Source organism: Zonotrichia albicollis, chromosome 1 (assembly GCF_047830755.1).
Source record: "Zonotrichia albicollis isolate bZonAlb1 chromosome 1, bZonAlb1.hap1, whole genome shotgun sequence".
NCBI lineage: Eukaryota > Metazoa > Chordata > Aves > Passeriformes > Passerellidae > Zonotrichia > Zonotrichia albicollis.
This window is the reverse complement of record NC_133819.1, coordinates 28,557,738-28,575,599: the sequence shown is the minus strand read 5'-3', so window position 1 is coordinate 28,575,599 and position 17,862 is coordinate 28,557,738. Positions and strand designations below refer to the sequence as shown.

The window sequence follows — 17,862 nt, the reverse complement described above, 5'->3', positions numbered from 1 at the left end:
ATTTACATTTAATGTTTTAACTTTTTTTTTTCTTCCAGTGACTCATACACTGCTATATTAGGTCCTGGACAAGTATAATTTTTATTTTATTTTGATTTTTCTCAGTTGGTAAGGAAATGAGTATTGTTGTGATGGAATTAAGATGATTTATACAACTCAGTCAAGAAGTCTTTTGCATTTTCTCTAGTATTTTGCACTAGAGCACTGCCTGATGCTTCAGTTGTGTTGGCACAGAGAGCTGAGAATTCATTCTAATTATGGATTCACAGTTCTAGATGATTCATTCCTGTTGTGTCGTAATTGTCATTGAAATTAATACATATGACTAGCGTTTTTGCTCTTCAAAGGTTCAGAAGGAAGCTCCTCAAAGGTACAGAAGGAACTAGATTAGGAAAATCCAAGGAGCTAGATGCAGCCAGCATCTCCACAATCAATAGTAATAGACTAATATAGTCAACAGTACTTCTCAAGTTAAGAACTCAGTGCTCAATATATCACTTTATAGGCACAAAAACCTCAGTGAGATGACAGGGCGTGCCTGTGTAGGAATTACCCAGAAGACCATTAGGAGATCCAGAACAATGCTGAGGTTACTCTGCTCCAACAGCTGGGCCAGCGCTCTGAGTTGCCAAGCCTTTTCCTCTCTAGAGCTTTTCTACTTTGAAGTCTTGGTTATGATGAAGGCTGAAAATATTTTTAAACTTAACGTAGTTTTCATCTTTCAGGGAATCACACAATGGATTGCCTTGGACCAGGCCTTAAAGGTCATCTAGTTCCGGCCTCCTTGCCGTAGACAAGGACACCTTCCACTAGACCAGATTACTCAGAATTCCACCCAGCCTGGTCTTGGACACTTCCAGGGAAAGGATATCCATCACTTCTTTGCAAAACTGTTCTAGCGCCTCATCACCCTCATAGTAAGCAGTTTCTCCCTAAAATCTGATCTAAAGCAGCCCTCTTTCAGTTTAAAACTGTTCCCACCTTGTGCTGTCACTGTATGCCCGCGTAAAAGGTTCCTCCCCATCTCTCTTGTAGGCCTCTTTATGTTCTGGAAGGTGCTGTCAGGTCTCTCTCCCTGGAGCCTTCTCTTCTCCAGGTGGAACAACCCCAGTTCTCTCAGTCTGTCTTCATACCACAGGTTCTCAAATCCTATGATCAATTTAGTGGCCCTCTCCAACAAGTCTACATCTTTTGTATTTTGGGGGCCTCGGAGCTGGATGCAGTATTCCAGGTGAGGTCTGCCCAGAAAAGAGAGAGGGGAAGAACCTCCTTTGATCTCCTGGTCACACTTTGTCCTGAAGCCCAGGGTATGGTTGGCACACATTGCAATAAAAGATTTGTCTGGAATTTGAATTTCTTGCACTCATTGTGAAATATTCTAATTTTGGTTTTCCTGTGTAGCATAATTTTCTAGTACATAAATGTTTTCTGAAAATTGCCCTACATTGCATTATCAGGTAAACAGACATTGAAATGCAATTGGTTGTGGAGGCCTCTAGGTTTGTAATTCTACGTCTCAATGACAATGATGTATGCAATGTGCTGTTAATTCATACAGTCAAACAGAAAACAACACTTGTTTTCTTTTTGCATTGAAGATACTTGTTTGCAGGTACTTTTAATTCCACATCTCATAGTTTCACACAAGAATATAATCACCATTTTATTTCTTCCTACTGGTATATTCCTTTTTCCTGATTTAAGGTTTAGTCCTTGATGCTGCATTTGAAACAAAGGCTTTACAGAAAGCCATGGTGTTGGGCAAGCATCTGCCCTATTAATTTCTCTGTTTTTTTTTTTTTTTTAATTTTGATGTTATATACTATTTTGTTATACGACACTATGACACATCATGATAAAATAAGCACTGTTAATCTTCTTAAAGAGGCAGCGTCAAGAGGTTAAAATGTGGTCAAGGGTTAATTTACCAGACAGAAATCTCATTAGGTTTTCATGGATTTGCTGTAGTCAGTCACATATGTAGTTGTTGTTTTAATGAGTCTTCTATAGACTATGTTTAAAAAGTTGCTGCTCAACAGTTTGGATGGTAGGCATCCTTTTTGTTGGCTCATCAGTGACATCAAAGTTTACTGGGGAAATGCCTGGAAGGAATGGATAAAGGAAAACAATTTCCAAAACATAGTATTTAAAAAAACTAGGTTTTTTAAATTTAGCTTTGAAATGTACTTGCATATTATGCTCCAAATGTGACTATCCCTTTTCTGAAGGATTTTTTTCAGTATAAGCATAATTTCATGAGGGTGTCCAAAAGGGTTTTTTTTTCATCATAAAGTATTTTTGAGTGTATTTCCCTGTCTTCTTGTCAAGTAAATTTATGATCTTTATTGTTTTATTATTTTTAAAAAAATATTATTGAACTTGGATTTTATCATATTTTATTATGACGATTTATTTCTTGATTTGAAAATGTGCTTAAACTCTTTCTACATTTTCCAGAAGAAACCAGTATCTTCTCTTTGCTATGTTTTGATTTACTTTTATGTTTTACATTACAGCAATTATTTGTAACTCCATAGTGTGTCAAATTGAACAGAAAATATATTTTTCCTTGTCCACTTTCAAATAAATGTTTGAAGTATATATTACCATTAGGAAATGGAAATAATATATAATTTCAATATATAGTGAAGCTTTATAGAGTACTTGAACATATCTGTTTGTAAAAGGGAGCTAGTATCTTATTTCTAAAGCAATATTATTAGAAAAGTTGATTTAAAAATAATTTCTTATAGAAAAAAAATTCAGCACATTTTTTGGATATTTTCAGTTGGGTTAAAAATTATTCCACCTTTTCAACTAAAAATAGAAGTGATTTTGAAGTTAATTTTTCATTTTCTAAAAGGATTATTTAAAAGGAAAAGATATTTAATAATACAGTACTATTTAAAGTAATTATGTTTTAACTACTCTTTCCAAAAAGAGTAGTTAAAACATAAAAACTTTATAAAAAGTTGCAAGAATTTTGAACAAGCATGTAAAATTACAAAGTAATTAGTATGCCTTCACCAGTTAACATATGAGACAGTTATGACTGATGATGACACAAATTGCAATTCAGCACATAGAACTACATCTACAGCATCCTCCTCTTAATAGTTAATGAAGTTTTTCTGAGTACCACTCAGCACAGTGGATGAACAAAGATAAAGAGGGCTTCAAAACAGCTTTACTCTTTCTTTCCTCCCTAGCATGTGTACCCGGGCCAGAGAGAGGGAGGAGGGAAGGGAAGGAAGAGACGTGTGGCATGAGGAGGAACAGCAAGCAGTGCAGTGCTTCTCCTGCCAGGATGCATTTATTGCACAGCTTCTCTCGGAGTTACAGCCCAGCCGGGACCACAGAGAGCTCGGCTCTTTGCACAGAGTCGACCTCCTAGAGCTCAGTAAAGCAGGATGCCAAACCTGTGCACATGGAGGGGAGGTGGTGGTGTGTGCTGGAAGGTGGCCACGGTGCTGTGCCAGGCTTTGTAAGGTGCAGGTTGTGATGTAGGGAAGGGCAAGGTGGGACCCAGCCCGTGTGAATTTCATGGGCGATTCCTAATGTGTGATGGCTCTGAGGTAACTTTGGAAACTTCAATTGATGTTGGTTTAATTACCTTGGCTGACTGACACACTGACAATTTTTAGTGCACTGTTCAAAGACAAGAAAATTCATTACTGATTTTGCTTTGGAAGAATATGTGGTCAAGTCCAGGGCTTTGGGAGCTGGTTGGTGAGTGGCTCAGTGTATCCATCCAGTGGGTGGGGTGGTCAGCTGGAGGCAGCCGCTTCATTGGCTCTGCTGGTCCAGGGGTCAGACTGGCCACTTGCTTCCCAGGGTCGTATGCGCAGCCACAGCCTTCCCACAAGCCCAGCAGCTGCTCCAGTCTGAGTGTGGGTATAAATAAGAAAATGACGGCCTCGTTAGGGAAGCTGTGAACGCCCCATCCCTGGCAGTGCCCAAGGCTGGGCTGGATGCGGCTTTGAGCAATCTGGTGTAGTGAGAGCTGCCCATGGTGGGGTGTAGAATTAGCAATTGTGTCACCAAAGTGGCTTCCAGGAACAACTGAGAGATTTGGTCAAGAACAGAATAAAATTATCATAGGTTTTTACATTTAGAATAACATTACTCTCTTGTAATTGCAGGTATGCTGGGATGGGTGTGTGAAAACAGAAGGAACAAGAACACAAAAAACAAGCTGCTGGTGGTGGATGTTTTCCCTGTGAAGGCCATATAGGAAGGACAGGAGTGATGGGAACATGGTGCTTCTGTGTTCTTCAGCTGGACTGGACAAGTGAGTATAGACGGTGAGATCAGAAATGAGGACAATCAAAGCGTTGTGACAGAGAGTAATATTCTCTAGAATAGAGTGTAATGAAACAACTATAGTTTCTGAAACAAAGTAGTACAGAAGAAGTGACCTGAATATTGTTAAAACCACCAGAGGGAAATTATGCAAAAGCACGTTTCTTTTGTTGGGTTTACACTGTCAGCTACAAAGTGAGGCCTCAGAAATGGCCGAGTAAGAAGCTGGGCTTGCTGGCTTGGGGCTTTACTTGTTAAATGCTGAACTACATCAGACATAGAAACCTGAAACTTTGTATCTCACAGCAAGACGCCGTCATGAATACCTAAATTTACCACCTGATTGCTGTGATACCTGGAATTTACTGCTCAAAGGGAGGACAAATATAGCTGTTACGAAACCACACAAATCTCCTTTGGTGCATCTTGGTAGTTCAGAAAAGCAAGAGTTTTTGGACACAGCCTTCCAACAGCCGCTCTGTCCAAAGAACAGAAAGCTTGCTTTCTTAGAGAAGTCCTCAGAAGTCCTGACCTTGGTAGGTCCTGGCACCACTACACCAAAAATTCCCCCAGATCCGGTGTATGGGTGCTGCCAAATTCTGTCCACAAAACCTAGAAATTATGTCATCCTTGTAGAAATAAAAATTGCTTTCTATGATTCAATGAAAAAAAAAAAAAAGGAACCAAAAAAAAAAACAAACCTACCCCAAACCCACCAACCAAAAACGCCGATCAAAAAAAGCCAAACTGAGCGCACCCATGAGCCCCGGGATGCCACCAGCTCCGGACAAAACGGTACCAAGCGTCTCTGGCCGCGCTCACTCCGGGCGCCCGCGGCGCTTTGCGGGGCAGCTCTGCCGCCAGAAAGGGCTCGCGTGTGCGCGGGGGGCGCCTTTCGCTTTACGGAGTCAGGCGGGCGAAACTTTTTCTTTAAATAATTTAAATTTTTGTGAATGGAAGGGGTTGCCCTGCCGCCCGGGGGGGCGCAGGGGACACGGCGTGCCCGCGGCGGGATCCCGGGCCGCCGGCGGGCCCCGAGCGCCGCTTCCGAGGCGCTGCCCCGCGGGCCGGGGCCGCGGCCGGAGTCGCCCCCCGCGGGGCCGGGCGGGGCGGCGGGGCCGGGGCCGGGGCGGGCGGGCCGCGGCGATCGGCGATCCGGCGGGGGGCGCGGGGAGCCAATGGGCGGCGGGGATCCGCCGGCGCGGCTCGGGGGCCCCTGGAGGAGGAGGAGAGGAAAAACCACGGGATTGAGCTCTGTCAGTGGCGCTCGCGGCTTCCAAGGGGGAAGTGCCGGGGAATAATTAATGTTTTTATTAAATTTGGAGGGAATTTTTTTGCAGCCGATCGCCGCGCGTGGCCTTCAGGTGGGTCTTCCCCCGCAACTTTGCCCGCCGCCCCGCAGGATTGCGCGGCGGCGGTGGGGCTGCGGGAGCGATCCTGTGGGAGAAGGTGGCTGGTGCGCGGGGCGGGGGGGGCCGTGTCTGTGCGTGCGTGTGTCTGTGTGTCTGTCTGTGTCTCTGTGTGTGTGTGTGTGTGAGGGCGGTGAGTGCGTGGCCGCCGGGCGCCGCCGCCGCCGCGAGGTGCGCGGCGAGCCCCGCGTTCGCCATTACGAGTTGAGCACACGCTGCGAGAGCCGGGGCTGCCGGCGGCGCGGATCGCCCGCGGGCGCGGCGCGCAGTGTAAATAAAGCCCTGCCTCTCGCCCCGCCGGCCGCCGCCGCCGCCGAGTGCTTGTGCTCCGCGCTTTGCTGGCAGGAGCGTGTAACCCAGGTGAAGGCAGAGAAGGGAGGGTTGTTTTTATGAATGGGACTCTTTGAGGTTAATTAGGTATGCAAATGCAAGCAGTTCATTCATGCTGCCTCTTTTTTTTTTTTTTTTTTTTTTTTTTTTTTTTAAGTCTAAAAGCCATCTTGTGTTCCCCTCTAGGCTGATTGGAGTCCAGATCCCGAGGAAATCTCCAGATCAAATGCCCAGTAAATAAAAAACACTGAGCTAAGACTCGTTGAAGAGCTGCAGAATGGATGGATTTTATGACCAGCAAGTGCCTTACATGGTCACCAATGTGAGTGATCAGTTCAAAGTTGGTGTTTATAAACTTGACTCCGACTTATTTCTGTGGGGGAGTTTTACAGACACAGTCTCTGCTTTGTTACGGCTGTAGGGGCGACTCTTCATCTGGGAGCTTTGCTTGCAAGATGAGCCTATCTTCTTAGTTATTGCAATAAAGCATCGTGTTCTTTTAAAGACAGTTTTGGGATGATTAAAAAATCATGCACATGATTAGCGGATGAGGGAGGCGAGAGCAGCAGCAGCTGCATTCAAAGTTTCTGGCTGCGTTTGCCTGCAACGTTCAAAAGAATGAAGTTGAGGCAAACATTAACCTTTTTTTTCCCTTTCCAGTTTTTTTTTTTTTTTTTTCTTTTAGGACTTTGCAAACAATTTTATAAGTAACACAGGGAAACAAAGCAGTCTATTATAATTTCATGTCTGGGTTCTCCTGCATAGCTTATGCTATGGGGATTTATGGGCTATTGTGTAGGTTTGTATACTTTAGATGCTAAAAATACGATTGGCATTGTGTTGCTGCTTGAGCACATTATATATGTATTGTACAAATAGATGCCTACATAGATAGATAGAAATGTGTTGCATTTAGATATAGGACTCTTTGGGAGGATATTAGGTGCTCAGCAATATCTTTTGTTAGAAATTGAAGGCTGGCAAGAAGTCCCTGTTTAAAAATATAAAGAATTTATGCCAACTTTGGATATTCCTGATTAATTAAAAAAAGCCCAAAACAAACCCAACCAAATCTCAAACCTCAGATTTCTAAAGTAACTGATCTTTCCTGTTTATAGAATCCGCGTGGGAGAAACTGTAATGAGAGACCGACAAATGTCAGGAAAAGAAAATTCATTAACAGAGACCTGGCTCATGATTCAGAAGGTGAGGGCTTGTTGTTCCCCCCCCCCTTTTCTTACTAATGCAGAGAAGCTTTTTGAGAGCTCTTTATTTATTTATTTTGGAGATAAATATATCTAGATCAATCTGAATAAACAAGACAAGAAAACTACATTTACTCATGTAAAACAAACTGGCAAAGGCAATAAATTTATAAAGTTGAAAGTCTTTCCTTGACTTACCCTGTTGCATTTTGTGCACATGTGGCACACGGATGTCATGCACTGAGGACAAGCCTTTGCGGCATCTGACACAAGTCATGGCACCTGGGTTTTCACCATCAAGCCTCTTCATATTTAGGGCATTCTTCATCCCTCCCATCTTTTAATGTCCTTTTCCCTGATATATCTTCACAAGTGGTAGCAGGAGTGAGAGAATGTGGGTGTGGAGATTTGATTTTCACCAGCTTTGCTGTATAGTCAGGGCTCTGGTGCCTGCTGGCCTGTTTCTCTTGTATGACACTTACAGGGTTAAAAATCCAGGGAATTTCGATTAAGAGAACCCAGGGTGGAGAAAGTTTTGGAGGCCCAAAGGTTTGTAACTTAGTCCCATCAGTAGCCACCCAGGACTGTGGCTTGAGAGCTGTAGCTGTTAACACTTCTTTAGGTTACAAGGGCTGTGTTATGCTACGCCTACAGCCCAGAAAGTACACGAGACCTACAGGAAGATATGTAGAGGCCTATAACTTACCCCTATGTAAATCTTATCAGGGTAAGAACACACTGACACACTTTTCAAAGTCCATACTTGCCTGGAAAAGTAGATTCAGAAAAAAGCAACTTTCTGATTTTCAGTTAAATCATTTCCCAATGTGCATGTAGGGTATCAGTACACAGGATAAATGAATAGCCTCTGTCATTTAAGTATATGTAAATAGTTATCTGTCAGCATTCATAAAAGAGGAAGTCTCTCTCAAAATACAGTAAATTAAAAATAAACCATTTGTTAGTTCAAATATCCTACTTAGTCTTGGCAAACAGAATTTTCGTAACTGAGTTTCTGAGGCTTGCAAGTAAGCTGAATGCTGCTCTGCTTTACACCCATTATAAGTACCTGATTTCAGTGCATTGCAAAAGATAAGCTGCTGCAAAATTCAGTCCATGAAGAAGGTGGTTTTAGTTTTAAAGAAGTACAGTGAGTACAGCATAGAGGAAATAGTGGTGGTTCTCATGTCATATGAAGTAAAACATTAGGGGAAGTACAAAAGATTTCCCATTTCTCTTTGCTATTGCAGCATCTCAGGTCACGGCTTCAGAATTTTTATATGATAGTTATGACCCTACTATTAAAAATTCTCAGTTGTTGCTCAGACAGAACTGTGGAAGTCCAAGCAAGCTTTATCTGGGGCAGATATTACAGGAGGAGGCCTGAATTGGATAAGAAGAAATTGTTCACCTGTAAGAAATGTTACGATTTTTAACTTTTCTATGTGTTGCTGAATGAGCCTTTTATACTACAGAGCTCTGTTAAGATTCTGGTTATTATTTCAGGAGCTGAAAATACAGTAAGTGCTTGGGTTTTTATTAATAGGTGTAGAAAAATCAGTAACTGATGCCTCAGAATGCCTGCTTTTTCTGTGCACTTGACTGCCAAACCAGAATTGATGTATATTGCTCTTAAGGAAAAATATATTTTTGAACCTATTTTAATCTTTTGAAGAGATAAAATTTTATCCATGTCTTTATCTTTTTGCAGAACTCTTTCAAGATCTGAGCCAATTGCAGGAGACATGGCTTGCAGAAGGTAAGGGAAAAAACTGCTTGTAAAAAGAGGAAAAACAACTCTGGAGGGAAAAAAAAAAGTCCTGAACTTGCTGTCTTAATGTTCAGCCCAATTAATTGAGCTCTAAAAGAGCCACCTCATGTGTCATGCATACATTAGAGCCTCTGATGAGTTTGTCTTTGGGGACTCTGGGGCTGCTCTACCCAGTGTCATCACAAATTACCAGGAGAAATTGCTTCCAGCTCACAATCACATCTGCTTTTGGCAAGAACTAATGCACCAAGACTTCAAGTTCTAAGCCTCTGTTCAGATTTTAATTGCAATTGATCAGGTTTATATTATTGTACCTCGAGAGACTACATACAGCCAGAACTGGGCTTGCTGTTTCCTTTTCAGCAGCACATATAATTATTTGGTGTTCTGGTGGAGTACTTTTCTGATGGCAGAAATTAGTTTCTCTGGGTTCATCGGGACGGGATGCTTCAAGATTTAAGTGCAAGTGTCTTCTTTCCACCTTGTTCACAACACAGAACATTAGGTGTGTATGAAATGCTTAACCAGTACTTTTCCTTTCTTTTTTTTTTTTTTTCAGAAACCTTTAAATATTTTGCATGTTATTTTTGTCTTTGTATTTGTAGTTGTGAGATTCTGTACTGGGTGATTAGAAAACTAACATCGGTCTGTTTTACACATGCATGCTCTTTTAAGTATTTCAGATAATCTTGCAGAGCGCATTCTAGTGAAGAGACAAGGTTTAAGAACAATAATGTACAAATCTGCATTTTGAGTAGTTGTTGAGATATTCTTTTAACAGTAACAAAAATGAGCTGCTGCAATAGAACTTTAACAAGTTGCAAGGTACCTTTTTGCTTGTTCAAATCTATTTGTTTTCAGCAACATTTTCTGATTTTTTTTCTTTGATATTTGCAGTACTGTTTATTTGAAGCATAAAGATTTTTATGCATTATCTCTTCTCAATATTTCTGGTCAATTTTTTATGTAAACTTGTGCATCTGAAATAGACATAAATTTGATGCAAGTTAAAATAATCTCTCCAGATTCATCCTGATTTAAATGAATGTGAGTATTCACATATGTTTAAGTTTTTTCCTGTACAGGATTATGTATAGCTGTTTATAGAAGAGTTGTTCTGTGTTTGATTTTTTTTTAAATTTTTTTCGGTTTTTTTTTTTTTTTTGGTTGGTGGTGGTGGTTTTTTTTGGGTTTTTGATTTTTTTGGTTTTGTTTTGTTTTTGTTTTAAAGGAGGGATGTTGGGGTGAAATGCTTGCTGTTAGTGGTCATAGAAAGGGAAATATTGCTGACTGCTTGTTTATATCCTGATTCTGTTTTAACAGCTTTTTGTGTGGTTTCTTTACCTATTAGTAAGTTGTGGGGTATTGTTTATTTTGATGACATTTTTATTCTGCTAATGTTAGTTTTACTATGGGGTTATTCTGTGTATAATCAAAAACCCCTCCTGAAATTAATGAACAGAGGATATATTTTTATGAACTAATAAAATTCTTCCCTAATAACTGAAAACAGGCTGTCCTGAACTAAGATCATTTTTGTAGTATAATGGTCTGCTGTAGCTGTCTCCCTGTGGTGATTTTTTTAAGGAGTTTTTTACATTGTATCATCTCATTCATGTTAGCAATCAGAAACATGTTAAAAAGCTACTCAAAAGATACTATGTTTTAATTTAGAGGTTGACTTTCAGATTGATATTTCACTGTCATGGATGTTTTTATTTCTGAAAAATGGTTAAATTTCTTTGATCTTAAGTCAGAAAAAATGCAGGCAGATTCATAATGCATGTGCAGATAATAATGAAAGTTTGAAAAATAATGCAGAATTTAAAACTGAAATTTGATCACTTCCATAGGTACATAAATTAAAGCAATGGCAATTTTTTTTCTGAAGGCACTGCTTATTTTAGACTAGAATCATTTGTTTGAGAGCCTTTTAACCTCTTTATCAGAGAGTATTTCACTGAATAAATTTAGATATGTTTTGAGAGAGAAGGTGTCTAGTCCCATGTCAGCTAGGTTGAAAAGCCTTTATAAAGGCAGATAAAATAATCTGGGAAATATTTAAAAATGAAAAAAAAAGTTCCTTTTTTTTTTTACATAGCAGAAAGAAATAAACCTAAATATCACTATTTGCCCACGCTATATTTCAACTAAATATTACAGGTTTTGCAGTGTTCTAGAAATACTTTAAGAAATCTCTGTTTCGGGCCATGCCGTGGTTTGAGCTGTTTCATGAAACAAACTTTGCACAGCTTTTCATAAGGCTAAACTAAAACTGAAATAAAAAGTTAAGATGACAACATCAAATATTGAACTATTAGCTTCATCCCAAAGTTTTATCGAAAAAAATAAAAAACCACCCTTAACAACTTCTGTTACTCTTGATAACATGCTAGTGTTTGAGGACATTATAGCTCTGCTCAAGTGTCTATATGGATGAGCTTAGCCAGGAAACAGATTTTGAAATCAGACTTGTTTACCCATTGCTAGATGTGTCCATTTATGTTCTTCTGGACCTTCCTAGGCTAGAAGTCTGCCAATTTGGCAGCATCAGTAGTGTTTACATATTTCTTTTCATAATGCTCTGGAGCCAGGGAAATGACCATGAAATTTTAAAACATCTTGACCCTTTTTAAGAAAAGCAGTGGCAGCTGACCAGGTTTCTCCCACAAGTTCGGATCCCCACTGGGGTGTAACCAGGTCAAAAATCTACTTATTTGTTAGGAGAAGAAAGTGAGTTGCATTTTATGACACACAAAAATAATGCTTGTGGATTTTTCTTTGTTTTGCTTTTCTTGAAGCTGTCCTTACTGCATCACATATTTTAGCCTGAAGATTTTTACAGTTAGGGTCACCTGTGACAAGTTGGTGGTAAACAAGCAAACAGAAAAGATATGTATTCTTTTCCTCTTGAAAATGGTGAGAGGTTCACTTGTATTAAAGAATTAATCCAAATGTAAACAATTTGTGTAACCTGTTTAATATTTTATTACTACATAATTAAGAAGCTGAATACTACTTACAGAGAGCTCACAAATGTATTCCACTAGCTGCATAGTAGATTTTTATGGAAATGAGTTTTACTTCTTATTCTGTGTAGTATTATACATGTAAGAAAGACTCTAAATTATTTTGATGTAAAACAACTCTAAGATTGCCCTGTGTCAATTGTTATGCAAGACAGAAGATAGAGTATAACAGTTTTCTCATGCTAGAAATTGAAAATGGGAAGCCTTTAATAATTTTTTCAATGTTCAACCTTGAAATAGTTAAACTTGCCTATTGCTAATAATAGACAAATATTATTTGGATTTTTTCTTGTATATTTAAATATATATTTAAATAACTCAGTGGCAACATTTTGACATGATGATACTATAAAATGACTTTATTGATTCCATGTGTTTGGAATCAGATTGGTTCTGTCAGGTAGCAATTGTTCGGTGACTTGAAAAAAGTGGTTAAAATATTAATCTAATGTTATCTTGTCATGGTAACTCTACCTACTTGTGGAACAAAATGTAGAGAGAACAAATTGTTAGTGAGTGAGTGTCTCCTTTCTATGGTGAAAGCATTTGGTTTTGGGGAATACTAGATTAACAAAGAACTCTAATTTTTTTAAAATATTATTTAGACACTAATTTCTCCTACAGCTTGTTTGAGATACATAAAAGGCATCCCAAGCGAAGACAAATAATAAATTTATACGCTAGATCTGCTTCTTGGAGCAAGTTAATAAGCTTCTCAGATGGCAATATACTAAAAACTAAAATATAACATTCTTTGTGTGATTTGTAAAACATACAAAAAGATTAAGTAAACAGAAAGGGGTCTGAAATAACTGCTACTGGTATCGGGTTTGTGCCTCTACCGCAACTCTGCTAAATTGAGGGTATGGCTTTTTCAGCTACTGGTATTCAGAAGCCACTTGTTAGTATCTGAAAGTAAGCAATTTCTCTCAAATAATTCTTGGCCAACTTTGGAATGAACTTGAGGAAATAAGTTTCTTCCCTCTGTTCTCCTGATGTGAAGGTCCCACCAGTGCTGCAGGGATGTCTAAGCAAGTGTTAACTTGTCGTTTGTTTCTTGAATGAGGAGGTGTGAAAGGAAATAGTTTCTAGGTCTTGAAGGATTGCCTTTAATAAAAGAGAGTACTGGATCTTCAAATATTAGTCTAGTTAGAGTGGCTTTGTTTAATCTGGCTAACTAGCTTTTTTCTCCCAAAAAATTGTAAAATTTAGCCAGTGCAAGGCAGATGGTATGTAGCCACATTCAAGAACTGTCCATATTTTTATAGGAGCAATAAGAGTCAAGAAATTGTAATTTAGTACCTCCATGACTGAAATCTGCCTGACAGGAAGAAACACTCTCAAAAGAAGTGAAAACACTTTCAGTTTGCAATACAGAGAATATCTTATTCTCTTATTTTTTTTTCTTGTGGACTCTAGTGATCTGATAGATTTGATTTTCTAATACAGCTCATGATCATAAATATCTGCACAAAATAAAAGAACAGTTAGATTAGGCAAAAATGAAGGAAAGGGATGTTATTAAAATAAAAATCCAAAAGAAATAAACTCACCAAAAATCTACAAGTCTGAAAGGCTGCGTAGCAATAAACTTTTTCGTGTTTTTCTTGTTTGCTAGTAAAGTAAATAATTTTACTCAAAATCATAATTTTCAAATGCGGACAGGGTTTTGCTAACCATGAGGCATGTAGCAAAATACTAAATGTGAGAAGTCCTTTTAAAACTAACTTTTTTTCTCATTTTTAGTATAGCAGCAAATGAAGAGCAGATTCTGCAAACCCATCTTCATATTCCTAGGGATTATTCACATAAGGAAGAATTTTGAGATCTGGAACTAGTTTTGAAGTGCATTTAAGTTTATTAGTCTGAGCATCTCACGTTATGTAAAAAGGGTTTGGGGTTGTTTTGACAGCAAATCCAGTGCTTATGGGTAAAATTTTTTTTTACCATCTTGATATTTATCAGTGTTTTACCTTCCCAATGCTTCTTTGTCAGAAACAGTTGTTCCCGTGGAAAAAGTACAGCCACCAACCTACACCCCCCCCGCCACCCCAGCTCTTGCAGGAATACTTATAATTTAGCCAATCTTTCAGATATTCAGAACTGACAATGAATCAAAGAAAACTCAATAGATCCATTACTGTTGAGGCTCAAAGTCTTATTTTAGCTAAGGCCAAAATACTACTGCTCATATAGAATTTCCTGTCAATTTCAATTTCTTTTGCCACTTTGAATAAATGATGGATATTTTAAAACTAATTGCTCTTAGCTCTAAAAGTGAAGCATGAGGTCAGAGCACACAGTACCGCAGGAAGTGTTCTGCTACCCAAAATAAAGTTTTAAGTGAAGCATTTTCAGCTTCTTGTTTTTCTGGACCGTTTCCAGTTTGGTTTTTTTTTGTTTTTTTTTGTTTTTTTTTAAACAAGAACACCTTTCTCTGGAGTGCAGCTGAGCTTTTGGAAGCAGTTTGTGAGTGGGAGAAGGAAGAGTTAAGTTTAAGCCCTTTATAGTTTGCTTAACTTTTCATTTATTAAATAACGTTCCTCAGCAGGTCTGTGCTGCATCTTGAGACAAAGCAGTGAAATCACTGTGTTTATGCCTAAAGTTCAAGTTTACTTTGCTGTAGCTTTCTGGAAGGGTGTGACATGAAAAGCTTGTGGTTGGGGCCACATGGTTCATGCTGGACTGTGTTTTTGTGAATGGAGGCAGAACTCCAGTTCTGACTGCTTGTCTTGAGGAATTGCTTCGGAGATCAGCTGTCTCATTCACTGGCAGAAAGAATGACTCATACATCTTCTGCCTTGTTTGGCTCCAGGTCATTGTTACAGTGGATAGAGCTGGTTTTAATTAAATATTAACTCCTTTTGTCCTGGATGCTTGTTAATGGGGACTTTTTGTTTACTTGCAATGAAAGCAAGCTAACAGGCCCGAGTTCTAAACTTTTTTTTCCCTCCAAATTGCTTTCCCTTTGCAAAATGAGCCGTCAGTTCAGCCTTTCAAAGAATGTTTAAAGCTTTAAAAACTACAAACAAGCATTAAGTATTTTTGTGCTGCGAATGTTTGCATATCTCAGTAGGTAGTGAAACTGTAAAACCTAAACTGATAACATCTTCAAGATCTTAATTTAAATTTCTGCATGCTTTCCAAATCCTCTTGAGACATTATAGCTATAGTCAGAAGGAAAAAAAAAACTTTTGGTAATATTCTAGGCTGAGTTGGATAGCTTATGCTGCAGATGTTGTCTGCTTCAGGAGTCTGAGACTTGATGGCTCTGAATGTGGAATGAACTCATGTAGCTGCTTCTGCTATAAGCAGTAAAAGCCACGTGCTTAATATCCTTCAAAACCTTTTATCAGCCTTTTGGAATATACTTGCCTTCTCAGGCCCCCATAATTAAGTAGCTCAAGGAAATGTTCTCATTCAGATGGGTGATCATTTCAGATATCTTTTTTCAATTTCCCTCTGAATAGCAAAGTAAAAAAAAAAGTTTTGCTGATTTCTGCATTGTGTCTTGTGTATGTTAACAGAAGCTTTTATGGTGGCCTTGTTAAGTTGCAGTATTTATGAATAAAAGAGGAAATGAATGGCCATGTAGATAAATGTGTAGACAGTTGTAATGCTGCAAGTTACATTTTCCTTTCAGACATTCATGTTGAAGTGTATTTACCTGCCTATTTAATTTGCTGCAAAATCTACCTGTAATTATCCAAAATCCAGGTAGAAAAGCCCTCCTCTGCTTGAGTGATGGGATGATGTATCCCGATGATGTAGCATCTCACAGCGAGATGCTGGTGGAAGGAGTCTCTGCATGACGATGAGTGCTTGCGTTTCAGCAGGATGAGCGTACACAATTTCAGTTTTGCTAGTTTAGGAATAATATCAGATTAAGTGAAAGAAATAAGTACTCATTTCCAACAGTTAGCAGGTCCTTTTAATTTCTCCATATAGGCTTATGGGTTCATTTCTAAGGTACTGATGCTGCTAAATTTGCATTCCAGTTGGAAATGCATGTTCCTAGTTTGAATGTTTTGCTTGCTGTTATTTGTTCTGTTTATATTTGGTAGGGTTTGAAATACTCTTCAACTTGTATTGTTCCTTTCTCTACCGAGGCTTTTAAGGCTATGTTAATATTGCATTTAAAGTAAATTTTGACAGCATAGTCTCCACCTGTTTCTAGAGTGTTGATAAAATGATGCGCTCCGTCTCTATTAAATACGCCTTCATAAATTTTGGAGATCCATGAATAAAGAACATTATTCTTATTTACTCCATAAACAAGAGCAAATCAGTGGTAATGGCAGTAATGTAGTAGTTTCTATGACAGTTCAACCAGATATATTTTATTTTTTTCATAGAGTACTATGGCTGGGAAAAAAAAAGGACCTTACTTACTGATATATATATATAAATTTCTACAACAGATTTTTTTCTGGACTAAGTCAAATTAAACTGATAAAACCAGAATGAAGCACTGGTGAAGCTGTCCAGTGCACGGAAGCTGCTCTCTGGAAAGTTATATGAGATTTCTATCCCTGTTCTGCAACCACTAAATGTAGCCTCTTTATTTAAACAGAAGGGGGTTTTGTTTTCTTTGAGGCTTTCAAAGATATCTTAGATTCACAAATTTATATGTATATATCTCTACATATACATGTATATATGAAATGCAGGTGCATGTTAAAAAATTAATCCTGCTAGTCTCCCTGCTGCATTTGAAAATGGTGTGTGGCTTAAGAAAAATGTGTGGGATGTGTCTTCTGTAAACAAGTGACTTGATTCAATTACTTTAACTCTGAATGTACTCACAGATGCTTCAAAAACAAGTGGACTTATTAGAAATCATAGGTACTGATTTCTAAGTAGAAGACCTTGATTTCATAATCAGATTTTTCTGTGACAATCAAATAGTTGACATTTTTGTAAGAAAAATGCCAAACATTCACGTGTAGTCAATTGCATGAAATGTCAGAAATTGTGGAGTGTTAATATTTGGGCTCATTCTGTTCCTGAGTTCATTCTTGGTAAAACTTGTGTGGTTTCTCTAGAAGAAAGAGAAATTGAATACATCAAAATACTGGGTATATTTGGGTTGGTAGTGTTTTATGCAACTTCAAATTTTGAGGAGCCAATATGTCCTCAGAGGTACTGGTTTATTATAAAAGGATGAGTTACTGTCAGGTTTATTTTGTTCAGTTTTTTTTTTTTTAATTAGAAACCCGAACAACAAAGCAACAGTAGCTATGCTTTTTTTTTCAAAGGCTAATTACACTTAGTGTATTTATCTCACACTTCTTTTCAAATCTGTATTTGCACATTTCCAAGGTCATTTGCTTTTAAGGGGTATTTGCTGCAATTAAGACAGTAGGATTTTAATTTTATTTTAAAACCCAGAACAAATAATTTTTCAGTATTATGAGCCTGATTCTGAACTCTTTACCCAGGAAAAAAACTTCCAGTTAAGTCATTAGATATATTTCCTGAGTAAAGGAGTCCATGAAGAGCAATGTAATGCATGTTCAAAATAATTGTGAGTAATTTTAATTAAATATATATTTTTAATTCAAATTATATAAAAACTAGTAGAAATTGCATATATATAATGGGGAATATGCATTTCCTATACTAGAAAGTGTTCTGAAGGGCACGAAAGTCACATTTTATCAATTAACATATTTGAGAACATTTGATAATCACAGTTTTGATAAAAGATTATATAAGCAGCATTTACCTTTCAAATGTTATTGGGTAACCAGATCATGGCAGATGTTAACTTTTAATTAAGACAGTATGAGTTATTTGCTTGTCTTTGTACAAGA

General features: G+C 38.2%; 1 protein-coding gene and 1 long non-coding RNA gene across 8 annotated transcripts in view; one reads left to right on the top strand and one right to left on the bottom strand.

The window, feature by feature from the left end:
* Nucleotides 1-7,977, bottom strand: part of LOC141728473 (uncharacterized) — a 29,489-nt gene extending 21,512 nt beyond the window's left edge. The window contains exon 1 of the long non-coding RNA XR_012579409.1: nt 7,445-7,977. This is a non-coding gene — a long non-coding RNA (uncharacterized LOC141728473). The remainder of the gene's footprint in view (nt 1-7,444) is intronic.
* ETV1 (ETS variant transcription factor 1) overlaps nt 4,989-17,862 on the top strand; it is a 66,940-nt gene continuing 54,066 nt past the window's right edge. For 2 of the 7 annotated variants that reach the window (XM_074536813.1, XM_005480827.4), the window contains exon 1: nt 9,127-9,522. In XM_074536813.1, coding sequence (XP_074392914.1) covers nt 9,462-9,522 — 61 coding nt within the window. In that variant the 5' untranslated portion in view covers nt 9,127-9,461. Of the gene's footprint in view, nt 5,098-5,460; nt 5,667-5,922; nt 6,129-6,227; nt 6,364-7,159; nt 7,248-8,957; nt 9,006-9,126; nt 9,523-17,862 lie in introns of those variants that run through there. The other 5 variants (XM_026798581.2, XM_074536801.1, XM_074536794.1 and 2 more) reach the window with 5 other exon arrangements.